The sequence below is a fragment of the Tauraco erythrolophus genome, chromosome 8, assembly GCF_009769465.1.
Source record: "Tauraco erythrolophus isolate bTauEry1 chromosome 8, bTauEry1.pri, whole genome shotgun sequence".
NCBI lineage: Eukaryota > Metazoa > Chordata > Aves > Musophagiformes > Musophagidae > Tauraco > Tauraco erythrolophus.
This window is the reverse complement of record NC_141472.1, coordinates 2,968,682-2,991,850: the sequence shown is the minus strand read 5'-3', so window position 1 is coordinate 2,991,850 and position 23,169 is coordinate 2,968,682. Positions and strand designations below refer to the sequence as shown.

At 40.7% G+C, this 23,169-nt stretch overlaps 1 protein-coding gene across 1 annotated transcript in view; it reads right to left on the bottom strand.

Annotated features, from left to right (window-relative positions):
- The window catches only part of SPAG16 (sperm associated antigen 16), a 402,571-nt gene that overhangs the window by 194,225 nt on the left and 185,177 nt on the right, over positions 1–23,169 (bottom strand). The window contains exon 11 of the mRNA XM_086615835.1: positions 17,661–17,804. Within this exon, the coding sequence (XP_086471961.1) occupies positions 17,661–17,804 (144 nt within the window). The remainder of the gene's footprint in view (positions 1–17,660; positions 17,805–23,169) is intronic.

The following is a 23,169-nucleotide window of genomic DNA, read 5'->3' as shown; positions in this document are numbered from 1 at the left end:
ATTAATAGACATAAAATGTCATTTATACAGAAAGTGAATGCCAGAATACTCACAGTAGAAATATGAAAATACCCTTTCTTTTCCTCATTTATCATCAAAGATGAGGGGGGAAAAAATTACATTTCAGAAATGCAAAATCAATCATAAAACGACATTCTATAAACCAAAGAAGTAGTTTCAAAGCCAGGAAGCACGGCAGTAACCTGCAGATGGTGGATGGTACATGGATACATGGCTTTTTGTCTGAGAAGAAAAATGCAACTCTCCTGCAAAAACCTGTGACAAAAGGCTACTGGCTGGAAATCTTCAGAAAATTGTCACTGCACAGTACGCCAAATGCAAAACTCAAGGTAATTTTTCATTCTACATTACCTAATTGCGAGATCTTTTTATCATATTTCATGCTTATATATTGACCCAAGACAGGATAACTGTTTCCCCCTGCCATTCTACCTGGCTGACAGCTGGGTTTGACACGAAGGGAAATAAAATAAAGCAGTCTTTTGGCATAACACTACTTGTCACTGCTTCTAGATAAGACAGAGACTGGGACTAGGCATCATAAAAGTAGTAATCTTTTGTCTTAATGAAGCTCACCTTCTTTATGAAAACTTCCTTGAGGCTACGTTGCTCTTCAAAAGTGACAGTTTCACATACGCAATAATTTAAATATAACACGCTCCTGCTGCCAGAAAGAGTCTCAGTATGAGATATATGAATTTTCAGACAACGAATTCCAGTCATTTATAAACAAGCTTCAACCTAGCAAGTCCTCCCTACTTTAAAGCATTTTCCCTTTGTGAACTGAGTGCTGGTGACGGAAGCTGGCATATCTAGCCATACATAGAGAAATTCTCTTTCAACTGGCACCTTTCCCACTGCTCTTACCAGCTTGTCTCTGTCCCAGTGCACAACTATTCCTGTATTTCACCCTAAACACAGCCTACAGTTCTCCATTCAGCATCATTATGATGATCTTTTTGTTACATCCACGAGGTAGCAGACTGCTCCAGTCCAGTTACAACCTACACAGACCACAGTCAGGCCTGCTACACTCCAATCCATCAGTTTGTGAAGATCAGCCTAGTACCCCTGCAAAAATATTGAGAGTGCTACCATTCAGCTGCAGGCTAGTCTTTTTAAAGTAGAAAAAACGAGTTAGCTGTCTTTCAATGTCATGTAATTAAAAATGGTTAAATGAGATTTTAAAATAATTTGGGCACCTGGTAGAAGGCAGTTTAGTACAGGCAAAATTGCCTTTTAGGAGGCTTTGGAAGCATGCCAGGTAAGGAATAAAAATGAAAGGAGAAAAGATAAACTAGTTACAATACTTGGAGATTAGATGTAGCAAAATGCATGTCAGCAGGACGGCAGGCGCCAGACAATGCAGGGCTCTATGCAAGATTTAAAGACCAATGAATAATTACCTTTTTAACCAAATAATCTCTCTTTTTTTTAAAAAAAAAATCTCTTCTAAAAGCTTTTTGCCAGTGCATGTCCAGCATCCCACACCAAAATTCTACATTTATCAAGGAGTAGGAGAATTTGGGCATCCTATTTGAAGCTGGGAGCTTGTAGGAGCCTAGCCAGTGAGATCTCCACCAATTATGAAGGCTGCTTACGCTGAAGGTCAACATAGTTTTTGGGTCTAGTTGTGCAATCTTGCTTTAGGATACTGCCAAGTGATTCTTCCTCCATTAACTTCATAAGGAATAATTATTTTGCCTGAAATTAAATGTAATGAATAAACATTGCAAAGCTACCATATTTTCCAGAAATGGTATCTATTCTGTACCATTCCAATATTGTCCCTCAAAACGGTCAATGTAAGTTAAACTCTCCCTACACACTATTATATTTTTAGCATTAATCAGTGTATTTAACTCACATAAAATAGTGCATAGTATCAATCAATATCCATAACATACATTAAGTAGCGTGCTAATAACATGTGATACTTCATCTCAACACCCATCCCATCCAGTGTGTGTCGTTTTTCCTCCATTGGAACGACTCCAAAACCTTCAATTTTCATGAAGGGCTGTTGAAGTGGGGAAAAATGTGGTTTGGAAGGAGTTCAGATACAGGAATTCCATGTACAGAACAGATTTATGACCTACATTAACAATGATAATCCTGTGTCACAGTTCCTCTGAAACCCAAAGTTGTGAATCAGTCATTTCAAATCCATTATCATCCTCAAATGGTTGCCCAGCGATGTCTAATCTCAATCAATAGCCACTAATGAACCGCAGCCATTAATCCCATTCACAGTTGTACAAAGCATCATTTTTAAGCTGCATATTCATATGCTGAGTAGAGAGTTCAGTGAGTGCACAGGGATTTCACAGCCTGTGGAAAGTTCTGCCCTGGGATTTGAACATTTCCCAGGCACCTGGAATAATATTTAACTCACGCTGTGTAATGATCTTGACAGCGAAGCCCAAGAAAACACACAGGACAGTGCACTAGCCAAGTCTTTGTATTTTGGGCAACGGATGATCTTACTGAGCCATGCCCTGGGGACACGAACATAACCAAAGGCAGGGAATTAGTTAGTGGAGACAGTGATCGATAACAATTTGAAGTCAGAGTGGAGGAGGAATGGAAATGCTGAACACGAACAGAATCCTGGCGTGGTACAAGAGAAAGCAGCATACCAAAAATAATATATTCTTCCATCCTTTTGTACAAAGGTTTTGTATGAGAACTGAATTTCCTTTTATGAGGCCACGCCATCTAACACTTGATTGCTCAAGAATGGAGAAAACCAAAAAACAAAACCTCGAACCCAGTAACTCTCAAAGCTGGACACATATACTGTGGCTGCCTTTCTTTTGGTTCAGTTTATTTATGAACCAAAAGATTCATTTTATATACACACTCCTCAAATGCAAAGAACACAGTTACAACAAGCCAAGAACGAGGTTCCACATCCATGTCCTTCAACAAACGAGTCCCGATGCTCATTCCCAGTTAGTCAACACCCCCACTACTTGTTCCACTGCACTGTGCCTGAAGTTACTCAAATTACTGCAATGATACGGCTTGAGGGAAAATACAGAAATACAACAAATAAATGACAATTGTACAATTAATATCTGGAGTCTGTACTCAAGACAAATTTTCCTTACTTCAGTCATTAAACCTTATTGCATGCTAATGATCATTTTTAAGTAATTCACAACTGAAAGCAGCAAGAAAAGGTCTAGTCCTTGAAACAAGATTGATGCCAGGAAATCTTAAATCTCCATGAATTGATCCCAAAACATACTACCCAGGGTTAGGGCATAAATTCCACTGGGTTACTAAAAAACCTATATTAAATACAAAAGAAACACATTAGGAAATGCTGTAGATACATGTTGGAATTAAATAGTATCCAGGACTAAACCAACCACATTTAAACCGTTGCAAGGATATATTTGAGCTAACCTATCTAATTAAAAGTAATGCATCCCCAGCCAGTAAGCACTCATCATTCCAACGTCTACTGGATTGCACTGGTTAGATCATTTTTGGCAAGAGGAAAGAAATGAAGGACACTGATGCTACTGTACGAAAGGGAGGGTCCTGACTTCAAATGTGACAAGCTGGTAATCAAGTTCTTCCTCCACCTAATTCAGAACACTAGTTTTTATCCCGGATAGATCACTGTGACTAGGATGAGATTTCACACAGCGTTCCTCAGCCACACATTCCTCTCATTAGCATCATATTAGCAGAAAATTAATCTTGCAGAAAAAAGGGAAATTAAGTTTCCTGGCAGTCGAGTTCTCCAAATGGGCTCACTGTGCACCAGAACTATCCAAGTCCAGGGACTGGAAGTGAGTGGTTGGATATAGACGGAGGAGGAAAGGCTCAGGATCTTGCCCTTCCACAGCAGCTAGCCATGGCACTGGCACGGGCAGAGCAAAAACCTGCAGCCTCAGGACACAGGGATTTGAACCTCTGCCTAAATACTTCAAGCCAGAAATGTAACCAAAAAAGTCAGTCATGCTGATAAAAAAGCCTCCTCATCCTTAAAATATTTTTTAAAAATATCGATGCGATGTTTATATAAAACCTAAGCCTCCTACCTTGAAAAGAGACATTTCAGTGCAATTCAATTTTTGTAAACGGTCTAAATATTTGGGGTTTATTTCCAATTCAAACATCTTAGACATTGCCTCAATTGAATTGCCATTCTCTAGTCAACTCTAGCACTAATGTTTGTTATTTTAACAGCCACACTTTACGAAGTGCACATTTTAACAATATAACAAACACAGATATCTCCTTAGCTACTCCACTAGAAGTCTTGCAGCAGACTTTAGGGAAAAGAACAATTGCCTTTATTGCACAGAAGAAAACAATAATGAACCAAGAATGTTAAAGGCATCAAGATTATAATTGCACACAACGAAACTTAACACAAGAGATTCTATTAAAAGAGACATTTTGATGTGTATAACAACTCTGAACAGAACGAGAGCGACACGTTCAGCAGAAACACAGGACCAGACCAGTGAAACTGAGACCAACTCCAACGAGGAGGCGGCCAGCTCTCTGCAATTCCAACTCCCCATTCTCAAACAGGGATGCTGATGAAGCCAGAAGAAAAGCTAAACTACTCCGGATCTGAAGCCACCACAGTGAACAACATCTTTTCCTCACAGCCTAAACAAACGAACTGAAGATCTGCAAAATGGAATTGCTTTTGGTGCCTCCCAGGCAGCAGCTGCACCCTTACCCTGGGCTGCATCCAAAGCAGCGTGGGCAGCAGGTCGAGGGAAGGGATTCTGCCCCTCTACTCTGCTCTCAGGAGACCCCACCGAATACTGCGTTCAGCTATGGAGTCCCCAGCACAAGAAGGACATGGAGCTGCTGGAGCGGGTCCAGAGGAGGCCACGAAGATGATCCGAGGGCTGGAGCACCTCTGCTATGGAGACAGGCTGAGAGAGTTGGAGCTGTTCAGCCTGGAGAAGAGAAGGCTCCGGGGTGATCTTATTGCAGCCTTCCAGTACCTAAAGGGGGCCTACAGGAAAGCTGGAGAGGGACTTTTTACAAAGGTGTGTAGTGATAGGACAAGGGGCAATGGATTTAGACTGAAAGGGGAGAGATTTAGATGAGACATAAGGAAGAAATTTTTCACTCAGAGGGTGGTGAGGCACTGGAACAGGTTGCCCAGAGAAGTTGTGGATGCCCCATCCCTGGAAGTGTTCAAGGCCAGGTTGGATGAGGCTTTGGGCAACCTGGTGTAGTGGAGGGTGTCCCTGCCCATGGCAGGGGGGTTGGAACGAGATGATCTTTGAGGTCCCTTCCAACTCTAACCATTCCATGATTCTATGACCAGCAGAAACTGAAAATCCAGGTGATATGTAGCAAAAGAAACTCAAGAACTCCTTGAAGAGGAGGCAAATTTCTGCAAAACTTTCACAGAACATATTCATGGCTTCACTGAAGCTGAACTAATAGGTTTAGAAATATACCATTTTATTGGCACTCTATAAAGAGGTTTCAACTGCGCATTCCTCCTCCCTTTCTCTTTCAAAGCGGTTATCATATAGAAATTATTTTCTTTCTTTCACATAAACACCAGATCTAATTACCCACAGAGCTGATCAGAAAATTTCCTCTTCATTTCTAAGAGTCAAAACAATCACATCAAAATATTACTGAATTCGAATAACTGAATGAACTTTTGTTATAAAGAGAATGATTTAACTTGACACCTGTTCTGTGAAACCGATAATCAGAATGCCTTTGCACCCAATATGATTAGATTGGTTTAATGCTCTCCATATTAAATAAGGCTGTTTTCAAGCTAAAATTTAGATAATGATACAATGTACAACATAAGACAATCATTTAAGAATAATGATATCATTTCCACGTAAGCAAGGCATTCAGTAAATTTAAAAACTATTTACCTAATAGACAAGCATAAAATTCAAGTGACATATTATAAAGATAAGATGGTTAAATAATAATTTAAATAATACTATAGAAAGACAAGCTATCTTTTTATTCCTATTAGAAGTTCAAATGTATCCAAGGTCAAATACTTCATATTGTGAGTATGAAGAGTGAGGCCTTTTTGAAAGAGGCTTTAAAGAGATATTTCATACATGTGATGGAAAGGCAACAAATTAATCAGTAAATATGGCATTACTTCATCTGAAAAAAAATAAATAAAAAAGACAGCAAATCAACAAGGTAAAGACAAGCCAAAAGAAACCACAGAAGCCCTGTAAGAACTCCCTAAAAAATTCTGAGTTTGAATGGAATTTTTTGATTTGACCAAAACGGATTCCACCATTATGACAGTAAAACCGTTTCAAAAGCAAAACTAGAGTGTTGACACACCAATCCTTTGGCACCTTCTCTCACTTTCCCAGGGAAAATTCTTTGAAAAATTGCGGCCAAGGATTCAATTTTATTTGACAGAATGTTTGTGTAAGACTGGGCAGACTCTTAACATCTAAGGAGAAAAAAAAATCTTTTGTAATTATATATTTGCTACCCAGGAAAGTATAGAAATATCATCCAATAAAAATCTATGACATAATTAAAAACAATAAGTAAAATCGAGGGGTGTTGCTTTGAGAGAAACGCAATCCTTCCTCAAACCTACAGCTGAACGAATTAACACCTTGTTTCAGTAGGAAGTTACAAATTAGGGTTCCATGTTACCACAGTTCCCATTTTCCAAGCTGCTGACACTTCTGGCCAGTGACCAGCAGGCCGAGTCCTTCCCTCTGGCCCCTTCTGTCCGAGCGGAGCCGGCTGGAGGGATGTGCTGCCTCTGGTGCTACGTCTGGCTAAGGAGGTGGTGGGCACTGGGCACACTCCAGCACGCACAGAGAGGTGGTCAGGGGCTGATGGCACTGGGTTTCTCTGGGTACTTCTCTAGGTATTTTGTAAGTCTCAGCAACGTCCCTTTGAAGCAGATTGTCCCCAAGTCTTTTCTTTGCCCTCTTACATACACTTCAACCGTCTTTCCTAGCACAGCCTTGAAAGCAAACTGCCACTCAGATAGTTCTAACTCTGAGGAACTCCAGAAAAACATAGAATCATAGAATCATAGAATCGTTAGGGCTGGAAGGGACCTTCAAAGGTCATCTAGTCCAACCCCCCTGCAAGGAACAGGGATATCTCCAACTAGATCAGGTTGCTCAGGGCCTCAACCTGATCTGCTACCAACATGTAATTTGGTAGCTTGCTTGGAAGCTCACGTAAATGCCCTGTGAAACGGGACTTACATTTCAGAAGCCACGGTCCTTTCTCCCTCCATCAAGACAAAGAGAAATGAAGTTTCTCACTATGTCTCCACACAAAAGAAAACCACCATACAGGAGACAGAAAATATACAAGCAAACGAAGAAACCAAAGACACTTTTCACAACGATTACAACTACAACTCCTTACCACTAGATGCAAAACGGAAAAGAGAAAAAACAAATCGGTGCAAACATCCCACAATAAGTTTCTAAAATGCAAGAGACCTTACTTTGTTTCAGTTACAACCACCTTAAAGGCTACAGCAAAGTACTTAACACCACGACCAGACACCTTTTAACCAGCTCCCACTGTACAAGAGCTTCTTAAGAGTCTGAGCCGTGCGTGCTAACCAGCAGAAAATACAATCAACAAAATGGCTGTGATATAAGATCTTTGGTCTTCAAAATAACACATCATGGTTTATCTTAAATATTGGAAGCGTTTCCTACTATTTATTAGTTTTACACAAAAACTTCAATAGGTTTTCAATCACTGCTTTTGAAACTCAGTGAGTAAAGCCACCTGTGAAACTAACCACGGAGCAGTTTCATCAAAGGGCAGCATTTTATTACAATATGTTTTCTTCCTGTATTTATTTCAAGGATACATTTGAATTGCTCAATAGGAGGACTGCTTCTTCTGTCGGCCATTTCCTCCCTTTCCTCTCCTCACCTGTCATCAGCATTTCCCTCTCCTGCTGTTTGCTGAATTATTGTGATGGAGATATTATTAGTGAATCGCTCTAACTCTCAGTGGTCAATATTTCCACCGACCAAGAAATAGATGCCAAAGGTAGTTTTTCATTACAGCATGGTCATTCTGGATGAAAAGTGAAGCCTGTTCAGTAACCACGCTATGGAACCAGGCTGTTTGCTTTTTAAAATCAATATAATGATAGACTCTTCAGGCTCCCGATGGAAGAGAAGGAAGTTGTGTTTTATTGTGCAAAGTGTGCCTAGTTTAGAATAGCTTTCAAGGACAGTTCTGGTAACTGAAGGATATATTTAAAAATGGAAAAAGTGATGCAAAGTTCAAATAAATTTCTACAATTAAAGCAGCTGTGACTCAACTTCAAAGTGCATGCAATAGTAACCTTTTTTTTTCTTCATTCTCTTGATGTAGAAAACTACTTCGTTAAAGCAGAGGTAACACCCTTGCAGAACACTAACAGCCTAATTATTAATGTTTCTAAAGTCAAATGTTCCAGATGGCCTGTGGTCTGACCATACAAGCACCTCAAAGACAGCAGATCAGAAGGACTGGGGTAAAGGAGACACCTGACGATTTGGCAATGAAGAAAAACTCCAGAAGTTGGGACACCTGCTGGGTACCCTGACCTGTGTAGGAAAACACTCCTCAGCATGGCAGGAGGAGCAGAAAAAAGGCAATTTCTGCACAACAAACCAGGATCTAAACGTGTAGTAAAGTTACGATTATTATCATCCCTTATTTTCCAAAAAGCACATCGCAAAACTCAGCTCTCTAAAGAAAAATAAAACGAGATACAAACATTGCTTTTTCTTAAAGCAGATACCAATAGTTAACACAGCCCTCTGGAATGACATAAGACACATTATATATATATATATATATATACACATCCCAAAACCCCACAGAGAAGGACCAACAGTTATACGTGCCAGAAGAGATTAGTATGGGTAGAACCATTTGGCTTGTGGGAGTGGGTGGAAGGGGAAAAATTTTAATCAAATCCATTACCTGGTTATTGATTTCTCTTTGCCAGACTGATCCTGTAGAATACTTATAAAGCCTTTGACATTGAGATGTTTGGCCAAAGATATTGGATTAGACTAAGCAAAAGCTGAGCTTCTCATGTAATCTCTCATATTTCATTTATATGTGATTTATTCCTTTGTCCAGCAGAGGCTTTTTATTGATAAAAATAATGAGATTGAGAATCCCAAAGGAAATCTAATGCCCACCCACTCGAACATGTTTGTGAAGTAAAAGTAGCAGGTTTTGTGGGCCTGAGAGGGAATGACGTCACGTGAAGACTGTTTCCTTGTATAAAAAGTATGCAGCTTGCCAAAGATTTTGAAATAAACAAAGCTACTTTTGAAATTAAAATTTTGCCGTACTTGAAAACACCGAGCACACGGTTAATACTGTACAGGAGGAACTGACTGAAAGACTTCTGAAAGAGTTTTTTCTTTGCAAAAAATCAACAAATGAGACTTCTTTTTCTTTTGACTTCCTGTGTTAGCTCAGTTTGATAAAACACCTTAACAAATATCTGGTCTCCTAAATATGATGCGTTACAGAAAGTCAGTTTGATGACTGAAAAACTAATCGTGCCACTCAAAAGAAACTTCTAACCATTGGCAAATTTAATATGTAATCTGGTGACTAAATGCTTTGTTGAACTAGACAAGAATCCAAGATTCTCTAAGAAATTAAATCATTATGCTTTTTAAATAGAAATGCTGCTCAAAAGTCCCAAGTAAAATGTAGCAGACTATCTTGTATTTCTTTAATAGCTATCAATAGTAACAAAAGGATAAATAAAACCCATCTGTTCCTGCAGCAAACTCTGAATTAGGTTTTAAAGTCTCTATTTCAAGGCATAAATCAGAATAATTCTATTCCACTGATCGCCAACAGAGACCTTGGTGATTAACATGAGTCTTACAACTCTCTCAATGCTTGAAGCAGAGTTAGTGGCTTTTAAGTCTCAGGCTTGTTTCATGTATAATGTGGAACTCAGCACTTCTGACTCAAACTAGCAGAAAAAGTCTTCCAAAGCTCACTATTTATGGACCATTTATTAACAGCAATCTCCAAGATCTTTTCACTGAGGTTGGCTCAGTGGCCAATCAGAAACAGTGAAGGCTGGCATTTTTCTTCCTCCTCCTCCCTGGCTCTCAGACGTACACAGCACCTTGCCTGACCAGTCTTAAACTAGAATCATAGAATGGTTTGAGTTGGAAGGGACCTCAAAGATCATCTAGTTCCAACCCCCCTGCCATGGGCAGGGACACCCTCCACTACACCAGGTTGCCCAAAGCCTCATCCAACCAGGCCTTGAACACTTCCAGGGATGGGGCATCTACAACTTCTCTGGGCAACCTGTTCCAGTGCCTCACCACCCTCAGAAGGAAGAATTTCTTCCTTAGATCTAATCTAAGCCTGCCCTCTTTCAGTTTAAAGCCGTTGCCCCTTGTCCTATCACTACACACCCTTGTAAAAAGTCCCTCTCCAGCTTTCCCGTAGGCCCCCTTTAAGTACTGGAAGGCTGCAATTAGGTCACCCTGGAGCCTTCTCTTCTCCAGGCTGAACAGCCCCACCTCTCAGCCTGTCTCCATAGCAGAGATGCTCCAGCCCTTGGATCATCCTCATGGCCTCCTCTGGAGCCGCTCCAGCAGCTCCATGTCCTTCTTGTGTTGGGGACTCTGGAGAGTCCCTTACTCTTCTTACTCCCTTACTCTTCATTTGAACACAGAGCTGCTTCTATCAGTGACCCCTGTGAAACATCCTGAGGCAGGGAAGTCCCTTCTTCCCCCACGTGCATCTACAGCCCATGGGCCACGAGTATTGTCACCTACAAAGGCCAGTTTTGCCTTGTTTCAGCTCCTTACGTTCAGGCTGAAAGATGTGATTAACAGTACTCCATAACATAAAGAATGACTGATCATGAAACCAGCTCAGCTTTTTTCCAAGATATCTGGATACAGAAGCCTCTGTTGTCCTTAATGAATCCAGCAGTTCTTTGAGTGGGCAGAACCCATCTGTGGGATGCGTTGCACTTTCTGCACATCTGCAGCCCACCTGGGCAGCACGTGCTCAGGACTGCTGACTCCTCTGGAAGTAGCTGACAAACTGGAAGTGTACCACAGAGCAATACAGTGCCTACACAGTGACTTATCTGGGAGGCCCAGGGCCTGTATAGACAAGTTTGGGATTGGGCAGGAATCTCATGAAAACACACACAACTCTAACGCCACCAGAAAAACAATCTGGAGCACAACAAACAGGAGGGTACCCGAGCACACCACAGCTGAAACTCTTCCATACTGGAATTTGAAAGGGTCCCTGATGGAGCTGAATTTTCAGTCTGTTCCTTCCTCAACATCTCAAAGAACTTCCCTTGGTCCTGAGTGGGTTAACATGTCTGGTGCTACCTTGGCATGACTGTTGACTCAGCCTGGGCAGGGGCTCTAAGGGAGGGGTGGTATCAAAAATCAACACTTGAAAATAACTGACTCCAAACCTTTCCTCGTTTCTTCCTGTTGGCAGATTTTTTGACGAGGCCCAAAAGTGCGTGTGAAGGTCTCCAATACAAGAGAGTCTCCAGTAGCACAGTCAAATCACACAACTTAATGTCAAATTACAGCTTACATACAAATGCTGCTGTATTAAAAACTAACTTTAGCTTGTAGCAACATTCTGTAGACCCCGGAATCATAACTTCAGCAGGAGCTGTTTGATCTGGAAGTCTCTCTAGTTTCACTAAATAACTACAGCATCAATATTTGAAAGTCAGTACATTAAACAAAACAGCATAATAGATAATTCCTGTTTCTTCTCATAGACATAAAAATAAATCTGAGACTAGCATCAGGAATTATTAACGTATGAGGAGGAATATATCTGATGTCAGTAGAATTTTTTAAATTATCCTGTTATTGTGACTAAAGAACCTAGTCACTCAACATTATTATTTGCAATATGCAACCAAACAGAAAGCACCCATGAATTTTTAGTGTCAGATTATGTGTTTGTCTCTCTTCATACCTGGCAGACGTTTCACACCACACAATGATGTATGAGAATATTATAATTGGCAAGAAGACTGGTGTGAACCAACACATCTGCATCTACCAGTGCTGGGACCCTCCTCACCAGTTCAGTCTGTAGGGGGCCAAGAACTGTAGAAGTGGGACCAAAAAAAGCAGCACGCTCCCTCCTTGCAATTCACCTTGATAATCAAAGCACTACGGGCTCTCAAACTACAAAAGCGCGTCCGCTGTGAAATTCTGAAATTGTAAATGTACCTGCCAAGCTGTCAAGTCTGATTTTTTGCTCCTCAACGTTTCCCTGGTTCTCCAAGCACAAGTCCTCCGAGATGCCGTGAGCAATGAGCAGCGTCAGATTCTCCGTTACCTCTGAGCAACTGATCACAGCTGGCTTGAAATCCAGCCTGTCTGTCCCTCCTGTGAATGCCTTCCCTCCTGAATTTTGGCCCTCTCTCTCATCCCTCCTCAGAGGTTTCTCCACACCACCCTTTTGTTCCTCAATTACTGTTCCGCTGGTCTTTGCAATCTATCTTTTTTCACATTGAAATTCTATCTCTGGGTAGTTTCTTCACAAGCCCAAATGATGACATGACAGAAACATCTAAAACCATGCAAAAAATAAAATCATGGATGTACCTGAGCAAGAATTCGTTTCCATTTCAGTTTATTCTCACTTCAATTCTGCTCAGGAATTTAGTTAAAATTTAGTTTAAACGGTGAAAGTTTTTGTACGATGAGGAAATCACTTCCACTCTGACACAGTCTTACTTCTACAATTTCTTATTTATCAGTCACTTCTCTTTAAAACTCTGAAAAAATATAACTATCCTGGCCCCTTCCTCTCACTCAGGATTGCCCGCAACATTTTGAACTTTGACTTGAGCCAACATCACAATGCTCAGTCACCCACAACACCTGATTTTTAAGTCTGGAAAAGGTTCTGAGCATCCAACTGGATTTTCCAAACTGTATCTTGCGTTCCCCATCTCAAGCCTTAAACTTCCACCAGAGACAGGGCACAGCTAAAGCCAAGAGCCGACCAGAGCTTTTGGCTGCTCACGTGTTGGCCAGTGTAAGTTCAGCAGCGATTCTCTGCTGTTCAACTTCACGCAGTTGGAAAACCCTTGGTTTTAGGGACAGGTGCCAGAGCTTTCTGCAGACCAAGCGTCTTTAAATGTTTCACTGCTGACTACCCAAAGCCCTCAGTCACTCAGGGAGCATCAACATCACTGCCCCTCTGTAGCCTGCTCTGATGTGCTACAGAATTCCCTAAAAAGCTTCTTGTGCAAATTCAAGCCCACCTGGAGTTGCTACTCCCTCCTCGACCCATTCAACCACTCCCTGCGTCTTCACATCCATCCTCAACAGATTTTGCTAATTCTTTCTGCACCCTCTCCCTGCAAAGTTGTCTTTTTCATCTATCCATGCATAGATTTTCATCAGGGTAACATCACACCTCCTTCAGCTTTGACAGACACGATCTAGAGCTACTTCTGTTCTTTCCAAACATGGAGTGTTCTTTTAGCTCAACACTTCATCCTGCTCTTGCATCTCCTCACTGGCACCTTCTTCTAGGATATCAAACATTAACTACCTTTATTTTCAAGATGATTGATGCACAAATATACTTATCCTATTTTTTTTTCCCCCCTAATTACTGAGGAGACAATATCCACCTCCAGTCTTCCAATAGCAACAGAACTTAAAGAAAATCCACACAGTCCAAGATAACTGCTGTGGTATTTTTTTGGTAGAATAAACAAACTGACAACAGTTTTGATTTCTTTCCTCAGTAACTGTGAGAACTGAAACAGCAACAGAAAGAATACACACAATTCTGCTTCGTTCTCAGGTGAACAGGACATTTACAGAGGAACTGACAATTTGACAATTTGCAGTGCAAGTTTTAAACAGCTTTAAGAACCTACAGTTTGTACTTTTCTATTCAGAAATTCATTGTATTCCACAGACTCAAACAATGCTGCACGAAAAGGGCTACATACATTTTAGAAGAGTTGACTTGATTAATATTTATGAATATATTAAGGACATTACGTATTATACCAGCACACCTGTGGAGCAAGAACACAACGTTTTACTGTTCACTGGGACTTTATCACACATTAACAAGCACCTCTGCTACGCTGCAGAGTTTGATTCTTTAGCCACTCAGAAAGGTTAGTAATAAAGATAAATAAATCTAGCACGTGCCATGAAATAGCTCGGTGTGATTAGAGTATGGTTCTTAAAGGTGCAGCGTTAACATCCTGAGCTTATTCTGGAAACTGGCAGAAGAGGCAGATTTTTGTCTGCTCCTCCAAGCATTGAGGCCACAGGTACACTACACAGCTCTTCTCCAGCTAGCCAGATTTTGAACATGAAGCCTGTTTGGATGGCTGTAGCAGGAGTCATTCTGACTCCTTCGCTCCTTCACACCTATAAAATACCAGTAGGAAAACATTACTATATTTTTCAACAGTGACAGGAACTTGCAACAGCTAATTCATCTGCAAAGTACTATTCAGCCAGAACAGAGTAAAAATGGTGTTTGTTTCTGAAGTTTGACCGGTTGTCACCTGAACTTCAAAAAGGAAGCACTGTTCTCCCTCCTTCCAGCTGCTGTACTCTGTAGATGTTGGGACTTGTTTGAAGTTTTACTTTTATTTAAAAGGCTTAAGGCAAAATTCTACTCTCAGATCTGCAGAGAGCATCACAACAGAGATGTTCTGCTCTCCTTGCAAGCACAGAGCTAGTCTGCTCCCCCTCACCGACTGTCCCGGGAGCCACTGCCACATCGGGAGAACACAGGAGGCACTAAGATCCTTTGTACAGACTGAAGAGCACTGGGCACAATGCAAAAAATGACACAGCACCAGGGTCCAGAGCTTCAGCAAACCACGTACTCTCACTTCACTCTACTGCACTCAGATGTGAAGGAGACACCTCTGTGTTTTTAAGTAAAAAATAATCATGGAATGAAGCACACTGTCTGCGAGGGGGAAAATGAGACTCCTCATCCCTTCCATCCAACAGCTCTTCAGAAATTCACTGGCTTTGGCCCCTAAGACTCAATGGCATTATGGCACTTAAGGATATTGTCGCACATCAGTATTGGGAAAGATTCAAATTACAGTCCTCATCACTGTTAAGTATTAATCAGTCAGCAAGGTCCCAAAATATACCTTTGTCCTTTTGTTGTACACAGGTAAGTTCCTGCTACCAACCCACATTCTCTCTCTGCTCTTGGAGAAGCTGAGGATATATGAGCCCAACAGCACCTTTAGCTTGAAGATTATAGATCTTCAGAACTACCAGTAAGACTTGCAACTTTACCTCTATTTATCATGGCGGCACAAAACCGACCATGAGAAAGACCCTTGTTCAAATAATATTACACCGGGAACACAGAAAAATGGATTTCTGGGATTCTGACCCTTGTTCAAGTAATACGACGCTATGAACAGGTCAAAATGGATTTATGGGGTTCTAAGTCATCTGTGTGTGCAGAAGCATCAGTTAAATTCACATCACAGTTGTAGATTTGGTTCTCCTCAAATTCTTAGTACTTTCAACGTCATTGCGTGGATTATTCGGATGCTGTCCAAAGATGGTTGGAAAGTGGAGCTGTGTGTGTGACTGTGCATCCTGTGGCTACACATACCATATGTCTAAGACCAGAGGTGGAGATAGTTCTAAACTCAATTTTACTGATGGAGAGAACAAGCACAGTGGAAAAAAAAAATCATCTAACAGAGGACAAAAAGGAAAAAAATGTAGAAATGTAGAAGCTCTACCCAGATTTCTGGATCACAATATAATAGCCCAGTGCCATAAAAATATTTTTCTTTTCAACTTTTGGATGAACATCATTTGAGATCTTTAAAATGGGAATAAAACTAGATTTGATTCCAGAAAAATGCTATGAGAACTTTCTGGTTTTATTGATTTTTTTTATTTCCGGAACACCTGATATATAAAAGTCCCTTACTTCAAAAAAAAAAAAAAAAAAAAAAAAATGATTAAATGTATTCTGTCACATTATATATATTTTATCCGGTAACGGAAGACAATATTTTAACAGCACTGCTTTTGAATCACTCCACAGCATTCAGCAGGAGTCAATTTATACTGCGAGAGAATAATGATGTACCTCAACTCATTTTAATTTCAATAATTGAATGAGAAATAGGAAAGCCTATTGAAAGGACTGTATTCTGGTCAAAGACTAATGAGAAAATAGTTGTGAGTCTCTGAGTCAGCGGGTGTCATGGTAACAATGCATTATCAAAATCTGATTAGCATGCCCAGCAGCTTTATAAATGATAACACGCTCTTCTAATTGTGTTTCTCTTTTCTTTCCCTGGGATGAGTTTTATATTCATAACAGGTAAGTCGTAAGGCAGCGTTCTGTTTATCTGCAAGTTACACTTAGGACGTCCAGCATGCTCACAAACTGTGCAACCTGTCATTCAGTAATGGGAAAATTTTCCTACCACCTTAAAATAAGAAGCTGAGCTTTTCATTTCTCTCCTCCTGTATTATATGTAATTATTTAAGTCAAATATTAATGTTTTCTTTTAAATATATAAAATTGTTTCTAAGGATATGTACATGAAAAAGAGAACGTTGTGAAAGGCAGCAGCTTAAGAAAAAGCCCGTGTTTCATAGGAGTAAGAGATGCAAGAAAAGGGTAAATGCATGTTTAATTCATCCCAGAAAGCATGACTCCATGTTCTTGAGGCTTGGAAAAGAGGGAGGGGATTTTCTTGTGTTCAGAGGACCGTGTGTGCGTTAGCTAACTCACTACCATATCAGAAATCAGGAGGAACCATGAAATTAGGTACTTTTCCTTCTCATGAAGGAAAAAGTTAATATTGCTTCATAAAATAAATGAAAATACAAGGTTAGGGGTTTAATAATGCTCTTTTTAGAAATGAACCTGAGGTGAGTAGCCTGGCAGACCTTTATGATATTAGCAGTGAAGAACTCTATTATAACTGCAGCCTCACAAATCTGATGCAAAATAAAACATACACAGACTCAGTCGTAACAAATGAAAACCTTTTTTTTTTTTGACAGTAAAATGGCATTTTATTTTTCAACTGAATGACCAATAAATCTACTTCATGTTTAGCCTATTTCCATGACCCTTGTAACCTAAATATTTATTATTTTCAATGTTCACTTTCATTTATTAATTCTGTATAAATCTGTATAAAGAGAAGGGAGAAAAGCTCATATTCTTATTCTCTAGGCAAACTCAAATATTTTTAGTCATATGACAAATAATGCCTAACACAAGAAATCAACTTTTCTGTATTATAAATAATGGAACCGTGTTTGGTGTAGTGCATGAACACGGAGAAAATGAATACAGCGAGACCTAAAAAGCTTATTACTCCTTGTTACGTGCACTGGCACATGGACAAAGTTTAAGATGTACAAAATACTAAAAGCAATCAATCTTAAGTCAACACACTGAAAGCCAGAGGAACATTTATCTACATGTTTGGAAATTCAGCAGAGAGCGCAGGGTTACACTGAGAATAGAAAGTCATCAAAGCAGGCCAGTGAAGGAAGGAAGAGCAAACAAGCACTTCCCAGGAGGGATTAGTGCTCATTCAGGGGACTGTTTGCACTAACCTTGGATGGAAGCAGCAGCCCGAAAGCCAATCAGCGTGACCTTCACCTGTCATGATGATGTTCCCATCCGGTAAAGCCCACATTTTCCAGAGGTGGTCATCACTGCCAGTGACCAAGATGTCTTTTTGGGGATGTAAAGCCAAGCTGCAAGAGAAAAGAAAGGCAGGTGACATTCTGCATCAATTCCATTTTATGGGAAACACCCAGTAGTGAGGTTCGATTATTCATTTAACTTAAGCCAACAGCTACAGAGGACTCTGACTCTGGGGGGACTGAACAAGCAGTGATGCTTTCTATGCTTATAAGAATTTAAAATACATGCTACATAGATGAGCTTCTGCTGCTACTGAGGAAAACAACAAAACAAGACGGACTTGGGTGAAAACAGACCTGTTTTCACACTCTCTTGGAAGTTCCACTTGAAGAAAAGACTCAAATATGTTTTAAAATACTTGGTTAGATTATGTTCTTACAAACATGCAACAGCATAACACAGGAACAAGCAGAACCAATGGGAATCACTTTTTCTCACACCCAAAATAACTTCAAAAGCCTCAGCTTGTCAGCCTGCTGCTGACAGAAAAAGAGAAAAAGGACAAAAGGACTCCTTGTCGTTTTTTATTTTATTTTCTCATTGTGCCCACAGGTCTAAAGTCTCCTACCACTGAGAAATAACTCAAATGATAATTACAGTCCAGGAGCTACAGTCTTTGCCATCACTTTAGCACCTATTCACTGGGACTAGATCAGAAAATCCATTTCAATTCTATACTCAGAATGTGTTACATGTTTTCCTTTTTTATTATGTAGCACACTGGGACGTAATGGAAATCATACACTTATCACACCCCTATACTGAACACTCGCATTATTTTTGATTTGGCAACTGCAGTGTAGCTTAAAATGAATCCAGGGAAGAAAATAAATCTGTTGGAAAGATAACAAGTAGAGTATTTCATACAGATTTGGTTATTTAATTAAATTATTGTAATGCTTTACTATATTTGAAAACCAAAAAGTATCTAGGACTTGACTTAAGTGCCAGGAGATTATTTAAATAGATTAAATCCAGAGTTCAGAATCAAGATGCAACGATGGGGAGAGGAATCACAACCTGTGTGTGCACCTATTTCAGTTGTGTAGAGTCGACAGTTGGCAGAGAAAACACTTATTAAAACAGAATCTGAGTAGAAGGAGATGATGCTGAGCAGCCAAATGGGAAGAAAAGAGAGGCCTTAGAAGACATATTATAACAAAAATCTCTTTTTTAATAGTACCTTTTTCTTGCACTCAAATTACTTCATAAAATTCCTAAACCAGAACCACAGCTTCTACTATATCGGGAAAAATAATTCCCTTTATCAAATCCATGCTAAAAACATATTTATGTCAACCGGATTTTCATCAGAAAACACATCTATCCTTGCAGCTTAAGGCACAGCCTAGGAAGATTCCTACGGATTCGTCAGCTGAATTCATCTGCTTGACCAAGGAGCCTGGGTTTTACTCAATCCCTAGTTTCTTCGGGAAAAAAAAAAAGGTTTCCATCTTTGCCTAGAGAAGAGAAGCTTCCTTTGCATTTATAGGGAGAAAAGAGAAGGAGGGAATGATGCTATTTAAATTCTCCAGAGATGCACAGAGAGCAATCGTATCACTTAGATTGGCCAAAACAGATACCTAGAAGAGCAAAGAGGGAATAGAGATAAAAGGAGAAAATTAAAGGCTGAAAGAAGGTACGCCAGTGGCCTGCAAATTACAGGATGAGAACAACTCTCCCCAATCCCCTCTGCTATCAGAGACCTCTGACACACCAAAAATCCCAAAATAACACTCTTATTTCCCGCAGCATGCATAGGCACGTAGCATTGTTATTCTGGGGACTGCTAAAAACGAGACCAGCTTCACAGAAAAATAAGTGGGCTAATAACTATAAAGAAGAGCCGGCACCGTGCGCTGGCAGCCCAGAAAGCCAACCGTGTCCTGGGCTGCATCCAAAGCAGCGTGGGCAGCAGGTCGAGGGAGGGGATTCTGCTCCTCTGCTCTGCTCTCGGGAGACCCCACCTGGAATACTGTGTTCAGCTCCGGAGTCCCCAGCACAAGAAGGACATGGAGCTGCTGGAGCAGCTCCAGAGGAGGCCACGAAGATGATCCGAGGGCTGGAACACCTCTGCTATGGAGATAGGCTGGGAGAGTTGGGGCTGTTCAGCCTGGAGAAGAGAAGGCTCCGGGGAGACCTTCTAGCAGCCTTCCAGTACCTAAGGGGGGCCTACAGGAAAGCTGGAGAGGGACTTTTTACAAGGGCGTGTAGTGATAGGACAAGGGGCAACGGCTTCAAACTGAAAGAGGGGAGATTTAGATTAGATATAAGGAAGAAATTCTTCCCTCTGAGGGTGGTGAGGCACTGGAACACATTGCCCAGAGAAGTTGTAGATGCCCCATCCCTGGAAGTGTTCAAGGCCTGGTTGGATGAGGCTTTGGGCAACCTGGTGTAGTGGAAGGTGTCCTTGCCCATGGCAGGGGGGTTGGAACTGGATGATCTTTGAGGTCTCTTCCAACTCAAACCATTCTGTGATTCTATGATTCTATGAATCCATCAGGGCTGCGACACACACTCTTCTCTCAGCCTCTAAGACATTGAGGAGCCTTCTCACTGGCATGCACCTGGTCATGCACCACACAGAAGCAAGACCAGTGCAGGAGCATCTTTTACTAGCTAGCAACAAGGTCCTAAGCTCCTCTGGATACAGGAAGGGAAAAAGGAACGGAAGCAGATTCAGGAAGACTAGAGAGGGAGGAGAGGATGCCCGCTGCAAAACCACTGACAGCACCTGCTGCTGCAGGATGCTGAACCACCAATTCAGGCCTGTCTATGATGCAGTTAAAAGTCTGGATTTCTCTGGTTTGGGAACAACTTTATCTTTGTGTTACTTGAAGAAAACAAACAAGCCTGTCATATAGATCCAGCTTACGTTTTTCTCTTAATCTATTTCAGATACTTCGGATATCCTCCAGTTTTTCCCCTTCCAGTCCGTGGAATTACATTCCAGCCCATGGAATTACATTCTTCCTACATAATCTGCCTTCTCAGTTCCCAAGATGTGTTAAAACACCCTCAGTCTACCTTTCACACAAAGAAAAGTTCATCTGCTGGCTTCCTCCAGCTCCTGACTCACTTTCCGAGCACTCCTTAACCACTGGCTTGGCAGCAGCTGCCTACGATGGAGTTGTGCTCTCTTTCATCCTGCCTCAGTTCCCAGGAATATTTTTCCTGGCCTTAACCCTCCGAACACACTTCCCGTCCAACTTTTCAAATGTTCAAACTTCTCCACTGTCTAGAGGTTCCTAAAGCGCTTTGAGACAATCTGTAAAGTTGATTTCATATGGAAGAAAATATTTTGCCATCAGCAGGAAGCCCACAAGTTCATTTTTCACAGGCTTTTCTTTTCATTGCAGAGCTCTTGTAAAATGCTGCTGCTGTCCAATGTTTTTTTTCCTCCGTGCCATTTTTAGAGGCACACAGCAAACGCTATTTAATTAACAGCAAATTTGTGACATAACCACTGTTGAGCTGCTTCTCAGAAAGGGAAGTCCATTCATCCAAAAGGCGTTCTATATGCAACATTAATTAGGCACCCTTGTCTTCATTTCTGGCAATCCAGTATTATATAGATTTTTGCTTCATCTCTGTTCACAGGGTCTAATTATTTCCAGCACCGAAGACTTTGGGTAGATCGGAATGAAAATCAATAATGGGATATGTGTGATAGGAACATTATTTTTCTCCTCCTCCTCCTCTTCTGGGATAGCAGTGGAATCAGAGCAGACTTGGCCAAGGGAAAAAAAAAAACCTTACCAAAAAAACCCCAAAAAACTCTGAGATTTGCTGCTGTTTAGTATATAAATACCCATGTTTACACCACTCATTCTAGCATTATAAAACATTCTCATCTCTTCAGCACTTGCCATGGTAGATATACAGTGCTCCCAGTAATATGCTTTCAAAACTATCATTGATTATTTTAATTTATTTTGACTAAGCCATAAATAAAAATATGGTATCTTCAGATGTAAAATACTTTCAGTCTCAGTGTGTACTACGTTTGATCGTTTCACACATACAAAAATCAACCTTCAGGTTAAAAAGTGTTAAACCCACAGCTGTCTGCGTGACATTAACTGTGTGCTTGTTCTAATACAAACACTAACTACACGGCACTGAGGCAGGGGAGATTTCAGTTGGATGTGAAGGAAAACTTTCTGGCAACCAGGTTTCTGAAGGTTTCTGGAACTGATAGCCATCTGCCAGCATTAGCCCGTTGTTAAAGCTCTCAGCACACCTATCACGTATTACCTAGGTAGATTACTTCCATCATGGTTAGGAACATGGACTTGGTTGGTGCCTTGAGGTTCCTTCAAATCCTACGGTAGCAATGTTCCTACCGAGGCCCGGTTCCTTCGATGCACAAAATAGACAGTGCTTATATGTGAAGAGCAATTATAAAACAATAAAAGCATCAACTCAAACCTTTTCTAAGGCGTAACAGCAGTTAAACACAATTGCACAGATGTAAGGCAGACAAAAATGTCTATAATTTTAAAATAATGTTAGCGGCTAAAAGATCTCACAAAATCACCGCACATCCAGCCTTTTTCACTAGCTTCCTACAGATCTCAGGAGACTGCAGGAACAGGAGGAGTCCAGAAATAAAAACCTAACCTAAATAGTCTCAAAATTAGGCACTCTGAGAATGAAGAACGCAAAATTAATTAACTTAGTACTCTAAGTGACTTATCCAGCCTCACCCAATCGCTCTGTGGCAGAAAGAAGGACAAAATTGAGTTTTCTGTGGTTTCACATATAGGAGTTATATAGAAAAGTATGTTCTCAATATAGACAGCATTTAGCTGCCAAATTCTAATAGAGCATTGTACTGAATATGACTTGCAATAGATAATTTTTAGAACTTCATGATTGGATCAAATTTATTTGAATTCCCAGATACTGACAAAGAGGATTGTTGTTAATGCCAGTAGCTGCTTTCAGACCAAAAAGCTCTTCTGCTGCATTTCTTGCTCCAAAATAGGAGAGCAGCAGAGTTCCTCCTAGACTGGAAAAAAAACCCACACACATTTTTCTTGGTCACAGAAACATTTTAGCTAACATTTTCTTACACGAAAATTCAGTCTTGCTCATGATAACTGGCGCAGGAGATTTCAGTCTGAGCAGTTACATTTGGGTGAAGTTATAAATGGCTGAAAACCTCAGTTGTACAGTGGAAACTGTTGGGAAAGTGCAGGTATTTCTTACTCTACCATCAGGCTCTCTAGATGTGCTGGAACAGAAGAGCAGAGCGAGTTTTGAAGGCATGACCTAACGCACGATGGCTGCTGATTACGATCTCAAACACGAAGCAACAAGTACGTGCTTAAATACAAGGACATGAGCAGCCCTATTGAAATCAGTGATATTGTTCACAGGCATGTGCTTCATTATATTGCTGGGGTGCGC